The sequence below is a fragment of the Lissotriton vulgaris genome, chromosome 7 (genome assembly GCF_964263255.1).
Source record: "Lissotriton vulgaris chromosome 7, aLisVul1.2, whole genome shotgun sequence".
Classification (NCBI taxonomy): Eukaryota; Metazoa; Chordata; class Amphibia; order Caudata; family Salamandridae; genus Lissotriton; species Lissotriton vulgaris.
This window is the reverse complement of record NC_141695.1, coordinates 1,079,962,119-1,079,974,919: the sequence shown is the minus strand read 5'-3', so window position 1 is coordinate 1,079,974,919 and position 12,801 is coordinate 1,079,962,119. Positions and strand designations below refer to the sequence as shown.

General features: G+C 46.0%; 1 protein-coding gene across 1 annotated transcript in view; it reads left to right on the top strand.

Annotated features, from left to right (window-relative positions):
* The window catches only part of LOC147702949 (uncharacterized), a 4,293,369-nt gene that overhangs the window by 2,480,847 nt on the left and 1,799,721 nt on the right, over positions 1-12,801 (top strand). The window contains exons 19-21 of the mRNA XM_086929459.1: positions 5,760-5,855; positions 6,647-6,867; positions 7,046-7,176. Of these exons, the coding sequence (XP_086785585.1) occupies positions 5,760-5,855; positions 6,647-6,867; positions 7,046-7,176 (448 nt within the window). The remainder of the gene's footprint in view (positions 1-5,759; positions 5,856-6,646; positions 6,868-7,045; positions 7,177-12,801) is intronic.

The following is a 12,801-nucleotide window of genomic DNA, read 5'->3' as shown; positions in this document are numbered from 1 at the left end:
ATCTTGAGACATAGCAAAGGCACGTCGGGCTACCAGTCCCTACAATTTTGCCAAGTTTGGTGGAAATCCATTCAGCCGTTCGGGCTAAAAGTGAGGTCGACCGCCCTATGGAAATTAACATGGGGAAAACACGTTTTGGGACCCCCCTTTTATCTTGGCCCCCGCTTCGGGGACGAAATTTGTGTCGGCCGACACAAGTAGAAGCAAGCTAAAACTAGGTCAGTGAAAAAAATATGTTTATTTCATTTCAGACCCCCACTCTGGCCTTGTCAATGTCAGGGACTTTCATAAAGTACCACCATTTTAAAGTAAAGAAGTGCAAGTGCAGAGGAAAAAAATGGTAAACACAAAAGACGGCATGATACATACTGAATGCTATAGTTTCATGAATAAACATGTACACTAAAATAGTGTTTTTAAAGAGAAACACAAATTTGCCTCTCTTTCTACTTACATAAAATATTTTTCTTTTTTCTTTACTATTTAGCAGTAACAGTATCGTGTGAGCAGCTGTTTTTATTGAATATGTTTGCACCACGATTTCTGAAAAAATGGGACTATTATGCCAAGCTATTGAGCCCTGAATGGACTTTTAAATCCACCACAAGAGAATCTCCTATAAAGATAAACATGAAACCGAGGAGGCTAAATTAATCTCCATATTGGTTTAGCTATACGTTATTAAAATGGAGCACACAATCGTTTTCTATCTAGACACATGTCTATGAAATCTAATTGACAAATGAAAGAATAACGCACCAACCACAAACCCAAAAGGGGGTATACAGACACAACAGACAATTAGAAGCCAAGTATCATTGAAATCACATATGCAGAATAAATACTTAAAGTAACAACCATCATCCCCCATTGTCTCGCCTCAAGAACTGTGTGATATACCATTAATAAGATTCACTAGTTGTAAAAACATTATTAAGAAGGAAACTACAAAAAGACTAGTAGTCAGAGATAATGCTGGTTTACTTGGCCACTTGTACTGATGCCTAGAACTCATTCCAAGTGGGACCATAACTCCGCATCATTATTCAGACCCTGATGGGACATTGTGCCCAATTTGATGATATATGTGGACTCTGGGGCGTGTAGTTTTTTTACCCTGTCCCCCCCTCTCTCATTTTTGGGTACTTGGACCAAGCAGTGAAAAGCTAGAAGATCACAAATACTCAAGTGACATTCTTCAAAGTGGCGAGCCACTGGATAGGTTCTATCCTTTTTGGCTATCGCCGGCATATGTTCTAGCACTCGCTTCTTTGTTGCATTTATAGTGCTACCAATGTATTTTTTCTTGCAAGGACACTCTAGACAGTATATAGTAAATTCAGAGTTGCAGTTCAGTAATTTGTTAATTTTGCTAAAAGGAAAGGGGGACTTGCTGCTCATTGATTTTTGTTTTTCTGGCACAAGCACCCTGGCAGGAGCATAAGCCCAGGGCCACGGATGATTCCCAGCTAAAAGCACACCCCACAGCAGCCCTTGAGCTCACCATCCACCCTGGTGAGACCACAAGTCCCAGGGTGCAACAGGAGCTAACAACATCTCCGCCCCCATTGCTACAGCTGCAACAGGTGAGGGGGAGGAGCCATCACTGCTCTACAAAGAGCAGCCTCACTCACCGTGGTGCGGGACGCCTGCGGGCTGCACCCGGGTGAAGCTCAGGCCAAGGGTGGGCCCGTCATTGCCAGGGAGAGGCAGGACAGGTCCATCGCAGGTAAGGCAGGGCAGGGCAAGGCAAGCAAGGGCAGGCAAGGCAGGACCTTGGTGTTTAAAATCTAGCTGACTCCACCTTGTAAGACTTTCTACACTGACTTTTAGATTCCGTTGATGACTTATTCCACCCGCTTAGATTGTAGTTTTGGTGGTGACCATTTGATCCTTATTTGTTTGCGGCAATTGGTGGCATCACTATAACCAACGGAAAAGTCTTTATGTTATGTTATGTATGGGGTAGTAGTGGAGCCATTCCTTCTTTCTTTCTTGGGTGATTACTCCTTTATTGACTCTCATCTGTATTTCCACAGCGTGGCGTTGGAACACGATTTAGCTGACTTTTCTGCACCTTCCTCCTGTTTTTATCTTTTTATCAAGCTTTGTTTAGAGGGTGAGCAACCGCTCTAGTCTCCAGTGATTTTATCAAGGGAAAACGTGCTTGTGTTCCTAAGAAACTTCCTAAATTCCCCATTCCCCCACCTTTTCCCCAAACCTCAATAGACAGAATGCTCTAGAGGGCTATAGGTGTGGTAACGACTGAAATTGAGTTGACTGAACGTCGCCTGTCCTTAACTCCAGATATTTCTAGGACTCTGCCAGAGTCACCTGCCCCCTAAGCTATAACATCTGGATCTGCACCTAGTTTAATGGAAACTATGAGAGGACCAATAGAGTCCCTTTCAACCTCACCTCCATTGAACTTAGCATCTGGTGATGGTGGAATCTTTATTAGGTCATCCAGAAGTAGAGGTGGTAAAGCAGGTGATGGGGTGGTAAAGTCAGCAAATGCTAGAAATGATAAGGGAGATACATCTACTAGAGCACCTAAAAATGGGGGTCGCAAAACATGTTTAGGGGCAGGTGCCAAGAGAAAGAGAACATCTGAGCCTATCCTAGCAGAGGAACCTCCTGCCCCTAGGAGAGCAATTGAAAATCCCATCAATCACAAAATGGCCCTAGACTGTCCTATCTGGGTAAGGAAGATGATAGTGGACTTAGAAGTACAACTGAGAGTAATTGTTAAGGAGGAGCTGGCATACCTATTAAACCTTCTGGGTACTGGCCACTTAAGCGGCCCCAGTAGCCAGGCAACCTGCATTGCTGGTACCGCCTTCGCTATAGGTAAAAGGGTTGATTGTAGTTCCCAAACGGACAATTTAAGGCACCCCGCTCTGGGCAATTTAGGTCATTTAGAGGCGGCACACACTAACGGGCGAAGGGTTGTTGGTGGAGCTGCTTGTGGGATGGGGTACTCCAACCTAGACCCAGTTGAGTCCCCCATGGGGCACCCAGAAGATCTAGGTATCCCATTGGCCCAAGAGAGGAGGGCTGGAACTAGGACCAGAGAGCTCCTCTAACACTAATGAGTCTCTTAATCTTGTTTTGAATAAAGAGACTCTAACTAGAAGCAGACTTGCCCATCTAGAGTGTGGGGAGGGACAGGATAGTGGGGAGTCCGTAGAGGTAGAAGACAGTGGACAGGACCACCAATACAACCAACCATTAATTGGCCCCCGCTTCACTTCATTATGTTGTCATCCTGACTGGTGTACCCGAGCACAAAAAAGGACAGAAGGAAACCCAGTTTGATCTTAGGAATAAGTGTCTTTTTTGGTTGGTTAGGCACAAGCAGTTTCCCTACAATAGGGCAGGAGAAATAATAATGGTCCATAGAGTGGGTTGGGTGTGCAAGATCCGTAATCCATGCAAGGGGACTGCATAGTTATCAACTTTAACAACACTTCGACTTGACATACGTTAGTAGCCGAATGGGTTGATCCTTTTGCCTTAATTATCGGAATCAAAGCCCTTCCTTTGGACTATTTGTACTCCCACTGCCAATCTCGGACCCCAAATAACAGGACCCCAGTAAACTGGCCCCAAGTGCATTCAATTGTACACCCTCCCTCTAGACCTCTCTTTTTTTTGTCAAATCTGTTTTATTGGCATTTTTAGAGTTTCATAATACAATAGGAGCATCATCTGTTTAAGCACAACTACCTGGGCACATCAATTAAATATTCACAAACATCGCAGCATTACATGTTAGGTTCGCAATGGCTAGGCTGTGCAGCTACTGAGTCATAGGGTATTGGCCCAAAGGTGGCTGGATCGCGTAGTTCCTGACCGGATAAAGACTCCGGGACTGTCCATGAAGGTTCACGCGCTGGGCCCTTTCCCACTAGCAAGATTCTGGGTAGACCCTCCATCTTGGACTTACATAGAGATGAAATATTGATCAAACAACAGCGAGAGAAAACTGTAACAAAAGCGGCAAAACCACAGTCACATTTCAACCCACATCCTATCCCCCCTCCCCTCCCCACTGACCCCCCGGTTCCCAGCCCCGTGCGCGCACAACCCCCACGGCCACAACCACACCTGTACTGTAACCTTTGTGCCCCATTGGAGCAGGAATTATACATAGCAGACTATCACGGTAGGAGAACGGCCCGTGGTATGCTCCCGCCCCAAGGGGAGCCCTCCACATCCTCTGCACTGCCCATGTCTCCCTCCCCATTCGGCAGTTGTAAGGCATTAAGCATGTGCTCCCAATGCTCCTTTCGGAGCCCCAGTGTTTCCTCCCTTTGTATGGCGGTCCACTCAGCCTGGGCCCATGCATGGAGAGAAGAGGACCACGCCTGTACGCCTGGCGGATCACGCACCTTCCACCACCTCTTGGGAAGGCGCCTCACCACCACCAGCCCCAGGTCCAGGAAACAAGACAACACCTTATCCCTGGGTGTCCTCCTGAAATGGTATAAAAGGTACTCGGGCCAATCAAAGGGGATAGTGCGGCCAGTGCATTTTCTGAGCAGCTCGCTGATTGCGTTCCAGTAAGTGCTCAGTCCAGGACAGCTCCACAGGGAATGGAGGAGCCCCACTCCCTCCTCATTGCACCTGGGGCAGGATGCGTCGTAGCGACGAAAGTACTTGTTAATTAGCTCAGGTGTGAGGTAGGTTTTATGAACAATGTACAGTTGTATCTGACGAAATTGCATGTTTCTGGGAATGCGCACCGGGCTTTTTAGGACTTTCTCCAACTACTTTCCGTGAGCGGCCTACCCAGGTCTCTCTCCCACTTACCTCTGAGAGGGGCTAAACTAGTCACCGTAGGTGTTCGTAGTGATGCAGAAAACCAGCGAACCATGTGCTTGCCTCTTCCCATGACATGTAGGTACTGCATGGTTAGGTGTAGTTCAGGCTCCGACGCTATATCTCCCCATCTGGCGGTCAGCTTCGCTATCTATGAGCAATGCAGTAGGAATCCCCCGGGGGGAAGCCCCACCTCTGCTACTAGCATCTCATATGCCACGAGCGTGTCAGGACTCCAAAACTCCAAGTCGGAGTTATTGCGCAGAATACAGTAACCGATTGCTCTACTAGAGCAAAGGAGAGTACCTGGGCCGAGCTAATTCGGAAATGGCACCTTAAAATGGTCGCCCAAACCGAGCAGAGGTCGGCGGTCTAGTGTCCAGCAGTAATTACCTGAGGAGCGATCATGTTGGCGGAGTTTCATGTTAGCGTTAGAGGCTGAAATTCACAGAGTTATTTCCCAGAAATAGATATTAGTCCTAAGAGTTTCCGACTGAGAAGACGCGCAGCCAGAAGGTAACGGGGTCAAGGAGAGTTCAGCAGAGTCTCTCACAGATGAAGCGAATTCACAGAGCAGCTGAGAGGAAACGCGACGACAACATCAGTGCACCTACAAATAAAAGAAGACAAAGCTAAGTGACAAAATATAATCGTGACATACTTAAAGCTATAGCAATGTAAATAGTTACTGAGAAATAAGTTTAAACTTACCCTGGAAGAACGCGTTCTAGGAAGCAACAGTTTTCAGGACGCAGATAAGACAGAATCTGAAAAGGAATAAAAGAAGAGTTATTTTGAGAGCTGGCGCATTTACACAAAGGAGAAATAACTCCTAAAAACGCAGTAAATGAACAAATACTGGCATAAATATTTACAGGGACTGATGGTAGTGTAGAAGAGAGTTTACAGTAATTATGTGTATATACATGTTATAGGTGTGCAACAGAGCAAAACAAGCAGAAGAAAGATACTGCAAAAAAGACTGAGATTAAGGAAGTCGTAAATAGGAAGAGTTTACAGAAGAAAGAAAAGTAAGTAAGGGCACATTAGAGTGAAGCATAGAAGAGAGGCAATAGAAAAAATAGAAGAGAAGCAGAGTTCTGGAAGTTTAAGGGTAAGACAAATGAACATATTAAGGAAGGAAAATAGAAGGGCAGAATGAGGGTAGAATTGGTTTATTTGAAAACGCTGTTCCTTGTCCGCAGGTTGGTCAACAGTTGAAAGTCTGCGGGTCGGACTACAGAAGTAACCCACCAGAGCAGTCTCTTCTCTCTTTTGTTATTTTATCCACTTTCCCCCTTCCCCCCAATGATAGCATACTTAGAAGCTTGTTAATACTAAGCTATGGGTTGCTGTCAGGGTGGAGTTGGGAGCAAGCATCTCTGTTCCTGTGTAAGTTATCTCAAGTATTGATAAGTCTGACAGAGTGAAGTGCCCAAGTTGCATTTTACACCCGAACAGAGATGGAGGAGGGAATTGACTTACAAGGGTTAGGAACAATATTAGATACCATACAAAAGGAGTTAAGTGCAGTTAGAGAGGAAAACCAAAACCTTAGATTAGAAGTAGTTAACTCCCGGAAAGAGACTGCAGAGTTAGCGCAAAGACTTAGACAACCCTTTAGTTCAGGATCAGACACTCAAAATCCATTGTCAGAAGGTACCAATAGAATGACCACTCAAGTAATTACTCCCTGTCACCCGTCATTCCATTGGCGGCACCGGAGCGATTTAGTGGGGACCCACAGAAGGCTCAAATATTCATCACGCAGTGTTCTCTACAGACGCACAATCTAAAGTCGCCTTTTGTTGTCGTATTTAAGTGGGGATGAAGCATCCTGGTCTTTGCCTCTAATTACAAAAGATGATCCAATCCTACGAAATTATGAGAGCTTCAAGGAAGAGTTTCTTCGAATATTCGATAGACGGAGGATATCTCAAGCTGTAGACAATGAGTTGCTTGATTTAAAACAAGGAAATCGAGATGTGGTCTCGTATTTGGCTCAGTTTAATAAACTTATGGTGGAAACAAACTGGCCTGAGAGTAAGAGGGCAGCGGTGTTCTACCGCGGGTCAAAAGACGAGCTAAAAGATGTGTTAGCCGGAATACCCAATAGACCCACAGAAATCTCGGTGCTGGTGGATTTGGTTTTGGAAATAGATTTCTGACAAGTAGAAAGAAAAGGCGAAAAGAGAAAGGATTTCAAATCTGTGGTTCCTAGATTTGATCGAGTCAGATCGGAAGGAGGATGAAGTTATGAAGGTCAACAGGGTGCTGAACCCATGCAGATCGGAACTATACGAGGTCCTCTCTCAAAAGAAGAGAATGAGAAAAGAAGAACCAGCAATCTATGTATGTATTGTGGATCCGGAGGTCATTTTGTGAGAAACTGTCCAAAGAAACCCAAGACGAATTTCAAGTCGAAGGAAAACTAGAGGCACCACCGGTTGGAGGAGTTGAACGGGTGGATGCGATTTCAGACAAGACTCCAGAAGAACATAGAGTGGCCAATACCCTACAGTCCGCAGCACCGCATTTAATTTTATCCATGGAAGTAAGATTCCGGCCTGTGACGCTGGCGGAAGTTTCGGTGATGATAGACTCAGGAGCTACCGGGAACTTTTGTGATTTGAAGTTCGCGAGTAAGGTAGGAATCCTGAGGTGCCAGGTTTTTAGGAGCCCGGTGGTGCCAGGGGATAACACCCGAAGACCTCTGAGTTCTCCCTGTTCCGGACCACAGAAACACAGAGTCTTCTAGGTGAAGTCAGAGATCGAGTTTTATTGGTTGCAACCAAGTAACATGTGTCCTAGAATTACAACAGCACGGGCTGTAAGTTCTCAGGAGACTGTTCGTTTTTACAGAACCAGCCTTCCCTCTTTATACGGAAATAACAGCTGCAGGCAAGAATTCTTGAGTTTATGATATGGCTATACACATATTTCTACAATAATACAAAGAGCGAAGTCATACTGGTCAACACATATTTTAGATGTTTGGATCGTGATGGATGACCCAGCTCGGCCCAGAACTACCATCAGATATCGACAAAACCCCAATAAAACAGGGCACCTCCTCGTCGTAAAACTGGCCATAAACAAGGAACGTAGACAGGTGTATGTGTGTAGAAAACATGGTCTGTATGTAGTTAATGGTTTTATGGCATGTTATGCATTGATGCTATCTTATTCGGCCACTGGGCGAGGAGCTGCCCAAACAGGTTTGGCTGGAGGCAATGGAGTCAGTTTGGCCAGGTCATGGGGAAGTCAGCAAAGGTGGACGTGTCCTTTCAGATCAAGCTCGGCCTCAATCAATTGACTTATATGAGGGCAAGTCATAAGATGGATGCCGTTCACAAAATGGAGTCCGAGGGTTCGGGACGGAAACCATTATTTAAGGGTGTTAGCATCGCTCAATCATGACGCAAATGCACAGGGATAAGGTTCTAATCATTACCGGTCTGCCGATACCAAATTCGTCATGGTACGACAATATTTTGTGACACGAGTGTTGGACCTCGGTACCGGTATTACAGCAGGGTCCAGAATTTCAGAACCACAGACCCTCCTTTTGCCCTCATATTAGGCAATAACTCATGCTAATCTGAATCCAAATCTGTATTAATGAATTCATGGAGATGCTGCTGTAGCATCATTCTGTTGCTTAATTCGTCCCTTGACACAGGCTTCCTTACACATGAAGTAGCACAGAGGCCACATATTGCAGGAGCGCACTGCACAAACAGGCAGAACATAAACAGAACGGCTAAGATCATCCCAATGAAGATCAGAGTCTTCCATCCCCAGCCAGATAACAGTTCCCAGAACCACCCTAGCAAGGACCAATTCCCTTTCTCCACGTGAAGGGAATCAGAGATTTTGTGTAGTTTGGAGATGGCCTGGTACACTGTCGGAGCATTATCAGGGATGTAAATGCAGCAACTGGATTGGATCACTCTACATACACCACCACGGTCTGCAAGTATGACATCTAGGGCAACCCTGTTCTGTAGGGTCATAAGTCGATCCGACTAAAGTTCAGCCTTCAAGTTGCCAAGGGCACCAGCCGTTTTGGTCACGGCGGACTCAACTATCCTCGTTAACTGGCGAATATTCCTGCTGTTCACCATAGGCCCCCAAAATGGCAGAAAACCCTTTGCGAAGTCTCCAAACTCTTGACCCGCGGTGCCGTCTTGACTCACGACACCCCTAACTGTCCTTGTCCGGTGGTAATCTGCCCCGGCCGTGTAGGTGGGTGGCAGCAGAAACGAGATAAAACATGTGCCCGAGAAGTCAGGGGTCAACCATGTGTATGCTTTGTCATGGCAGATGAAGTATGTACCCTTAGTCGCTAGGAATGGAGGGGAAGTTCGGGATGCGAACACATACGTTTCTGTGCATACGCTCTTCCCCAACTGTGCTTTGGGATCCCTGCCAATACCTTGCAGACATGGATGACCTCGGTGGGGTACTATCCAAACTGGGGAGAATTTCTTTGCTTTCTGGCTTTTACTCAAGGAAACCCCATATTTAGTTACGTTCCAACGACTGTATGGAGTGAGTTCGTCTTTAGGAATCGTTTGATACGTGTCAATATCCCTGCTCATATTTCTTATTCCTGCCACTAGTGCCTTGTTGCTGGAATCGCTCTCTGTGGAACGGGGCGGGTATGGTTCTAGGGCGAACAGGAACATGGTCTGGAAAGCCCACAGAGAACCATAATAACTGAATGGCAGGATGAAGTATGGGATGCCCTTATCTGTTGTGTGGGGCATGAGTCCACATATCCAACAGTTCGATGTGTTCATTATAGACTGGTGCTGATGTAGGAGCTGGATGAATGAGTTATTTACAAATTCTAGTCTTCTGGCGGACTCGTGTTCAGGCAAAGGGTGAAAGGAGTGTGTAGGAACAGTAGGAGGAGGTGTGGGCTGAGTGTTATTTACAAAGGTAACTTGGAACGTGGATAGAGTGTAGCTAATCAAGAACATCGTTATGCTGCACAACAGTAGAATACATACTATCAAGAATCTCTTTCTGGTCATCACAGTGCATATTTGCTTTTTAAAGTTCGTGGGTCTAGCAGGTCTCTCTACCCTCAGAAACTCCATCCTCTAGTTGCTGCCCGCGGTGGGAGTTTGATTCTGCCAAGGAGTGCGCTCTGTTCAGTCCGGGGTAATTCCCTCAGACCGACCAGAACCGTTGACCTAGGCGTCCCCAGCTGCACTCCTCATACTATCAACCGCGACCCAAGCAGCAGAACCGGATGGCGGTTCGAAAATCAAAAATGAGCTAGTTCCCTGGGCGAGAGAGCTGTAAAATCAAAAATATTTCTTAAGAGAAGAGAGAATCGTAGTAATTTGTTTCCATTAGTCTCTTGTTCTTGACCTCAGATTGTATCGTTGTTTCCCAGGTACAGTGTGGTCTTCAAACAATGTTTCAGGTTCGGTAGTGTCCAACTGCATTGACGGTGGCACAAATCCTTGCAAAATACGATCACTCTCCTTTTCCGTACCAGTTCCTTTCAGTTGTGCATCGCTGAAGAGTGCAAAGCGAGGTACAGATTCGGTCTCAGAGTCAGCAATTCCGTCCTGGACCCACCGGTCATATGGAAGGGGCAGAGGGACCCGTTTACAGTGGGTCCCGTGGATCCAGTTCTTTTTTCCTTCCACCCGAATGGCTGATCTTGTGGAAAGAAGGACGAGGTACGGTCCTGTCCACCTGGGCTGCTCGTTGTTTATGCGCTGAAAATTCCGCACCAAAACCCAGGTGCCGGGTTCAATGGAGTGACCTGGATCATCAGAGGCTGGCGGAGAGGAACTGTGAACCTGTTGGTGTAAAACACGTAATTTAGTTGTCAATTCGTGTAAATAGTCAAGCAGTACAGGGTGCTCTATTTCACTGAGTCTCCTGGGCCTTGGCACACCCCAGATGTTGGCTGGGCGGCCAAATACGATCTCAGGGGGGCTAAGTCCTAATCTGGAATGGACAGTCATTCTGGTTGATAGGAGTGCTAAAGGCAAGGCGTCTGGCCACTTAAGACCTGTGCTGGCTTGGATCTTGGCCAATTTTAACTTTAAAGTGCCGTTATAGCACTCTACTAATCCAGCTGATTGGGGGTGATTTGCAGCGTGAAATTTCTGGTGTATGCCTAGACACTCGCACACTCTCTTCATCACTCGCCCCACGAATTCACTTCCGTTATCACTCCAGACAATTCTAGGCATACCGAATCTAGGGAAAAATTTCTTGACAAGGGCTTTGGCAGTTGACAAGGCAGTGTTGTCCTTAAGGGGATACGCTTCCACCCACCTGGAGAAGGCGCAAACAACAACAAGCACATATTTCAGATTGTTGCACCTTTCCATGTGAATGAAATCAAGCTGATACACATTCACTCGCTTTCCTTTTGCCAACACACATGCTCTTGTGAGTGCAACTAACTCTGCTGCTTACGCGGAATTGTGGGGGATGCGAGCTGTCTCTATAATCGTGTGTAATGTCGTCACAGCATATGCTGCAGTCGTATCACCATTTGGCAACTTGAAGCATGAACCATCAACCCATAAATTATCATTACATTCAGAAAGGGGTGTGTCCTGCAGGTCTACTCTCCCTTTTGTCTCTTCCTCTGTCCTAAAGCAGCAATCATGTTTTTCAACCTCGTCTGTCTCTGCCGGAATGGGTAGTAACGTAGCGGGGTTGAGAGTATCACAACTCTCTATGTGAATGTGACTCGCTAATAGTGTCAGTTCATAGCTGGACAGTCGAGCACTAGTTAAATGCTGCGTCTTCGTTCTGTTTAGTAAAATGTCTACTGCATGTGGGACCATAACGATCAGAGTATTATTCATGACTAACCCAGCAGACTGTCGAATACAGACAGCTGCTGCAGCAGTGGCCCTCAAGCAACTTGGTAATGCCTTAGCTACAGGATCTAGAGTCGCTGAGAAATACGCACATGGGCGCTGTTTGTCCCCAAGGTATTGTGTCAGTACTGATAATGCGCAACCTTCCTTCTCATGGACATATAATGTAAAAGGCTTACTGTAATCGGGGTTGCCCAATACAGGAGCCGAACATAATGCATCACGCAACTCATGGAAACTTGTCTGACAATCTTCAGACCAAGGCATAGGATTGGGTGTGTCTTTGCAGAGTAGTGCCAGCAAAGGTTTGGCCAATAGGGAGAAATTCGGTATCCATTGTCTACAGTACGATGTAATGCCCAAGAAAGCCCGAACTTCTCTCTGTGTCCTTGGGGCACTCAATCTTGCGATTGCCTGTATTCTTTCTGGGGTCAGTCTCCTTCCCTCCTTCGATAAGATGTGACCTAGGTAGGTCACTTCTTGTCGGCAAAATTGTAATTTTGAAAGAGAGACTTTATGCTTCATGTCACATAAATGACGCAACAACGACAGTGTGGCTTGCTTGCAAATTTCTTCAGTATCTGCAGCGATCAGTAGATCGTCTACATACTGAATCAGAGTCGCACCATCAGGTAGAACAATCGTATCAAGTTGTGTTTTCAGAGCTTGACTGAATATTGATGGACTTTCGCAGTAGCCTTGAGGAGCGCGTTTGAAGCGGAAGCTTCGTCCTCCTAAATTGAAGCCGAAAATATCTCTGCTCTCCTCGGCAATTGGTATGCTGAAGAAAGCGTTCTTCGGGTCAATCACCGAAAACCAAGAGGCTGAAGCTGGAACCATTGTCAATAAGGCAGTAATGTCAGGGACGACTGGAAACTGTGGTACAACAATTTTATTCACTTCTCTGAGATCAATCACAAATCTGTACACAGGGGGCTGTGAAGGATCAGTACGCTTTAAGACAGGCAGAATAGGACTGTTACAAATGTTGCCTCTTGTCTCTTCAATGACATCTTTCTCAATCAGATCGTAAATGATCGCTAACAACGCCTTTTTACATTCGCTAGAGATCTTGTATTGGGGAATACGTGGCAACCTAACATTGGCTTTC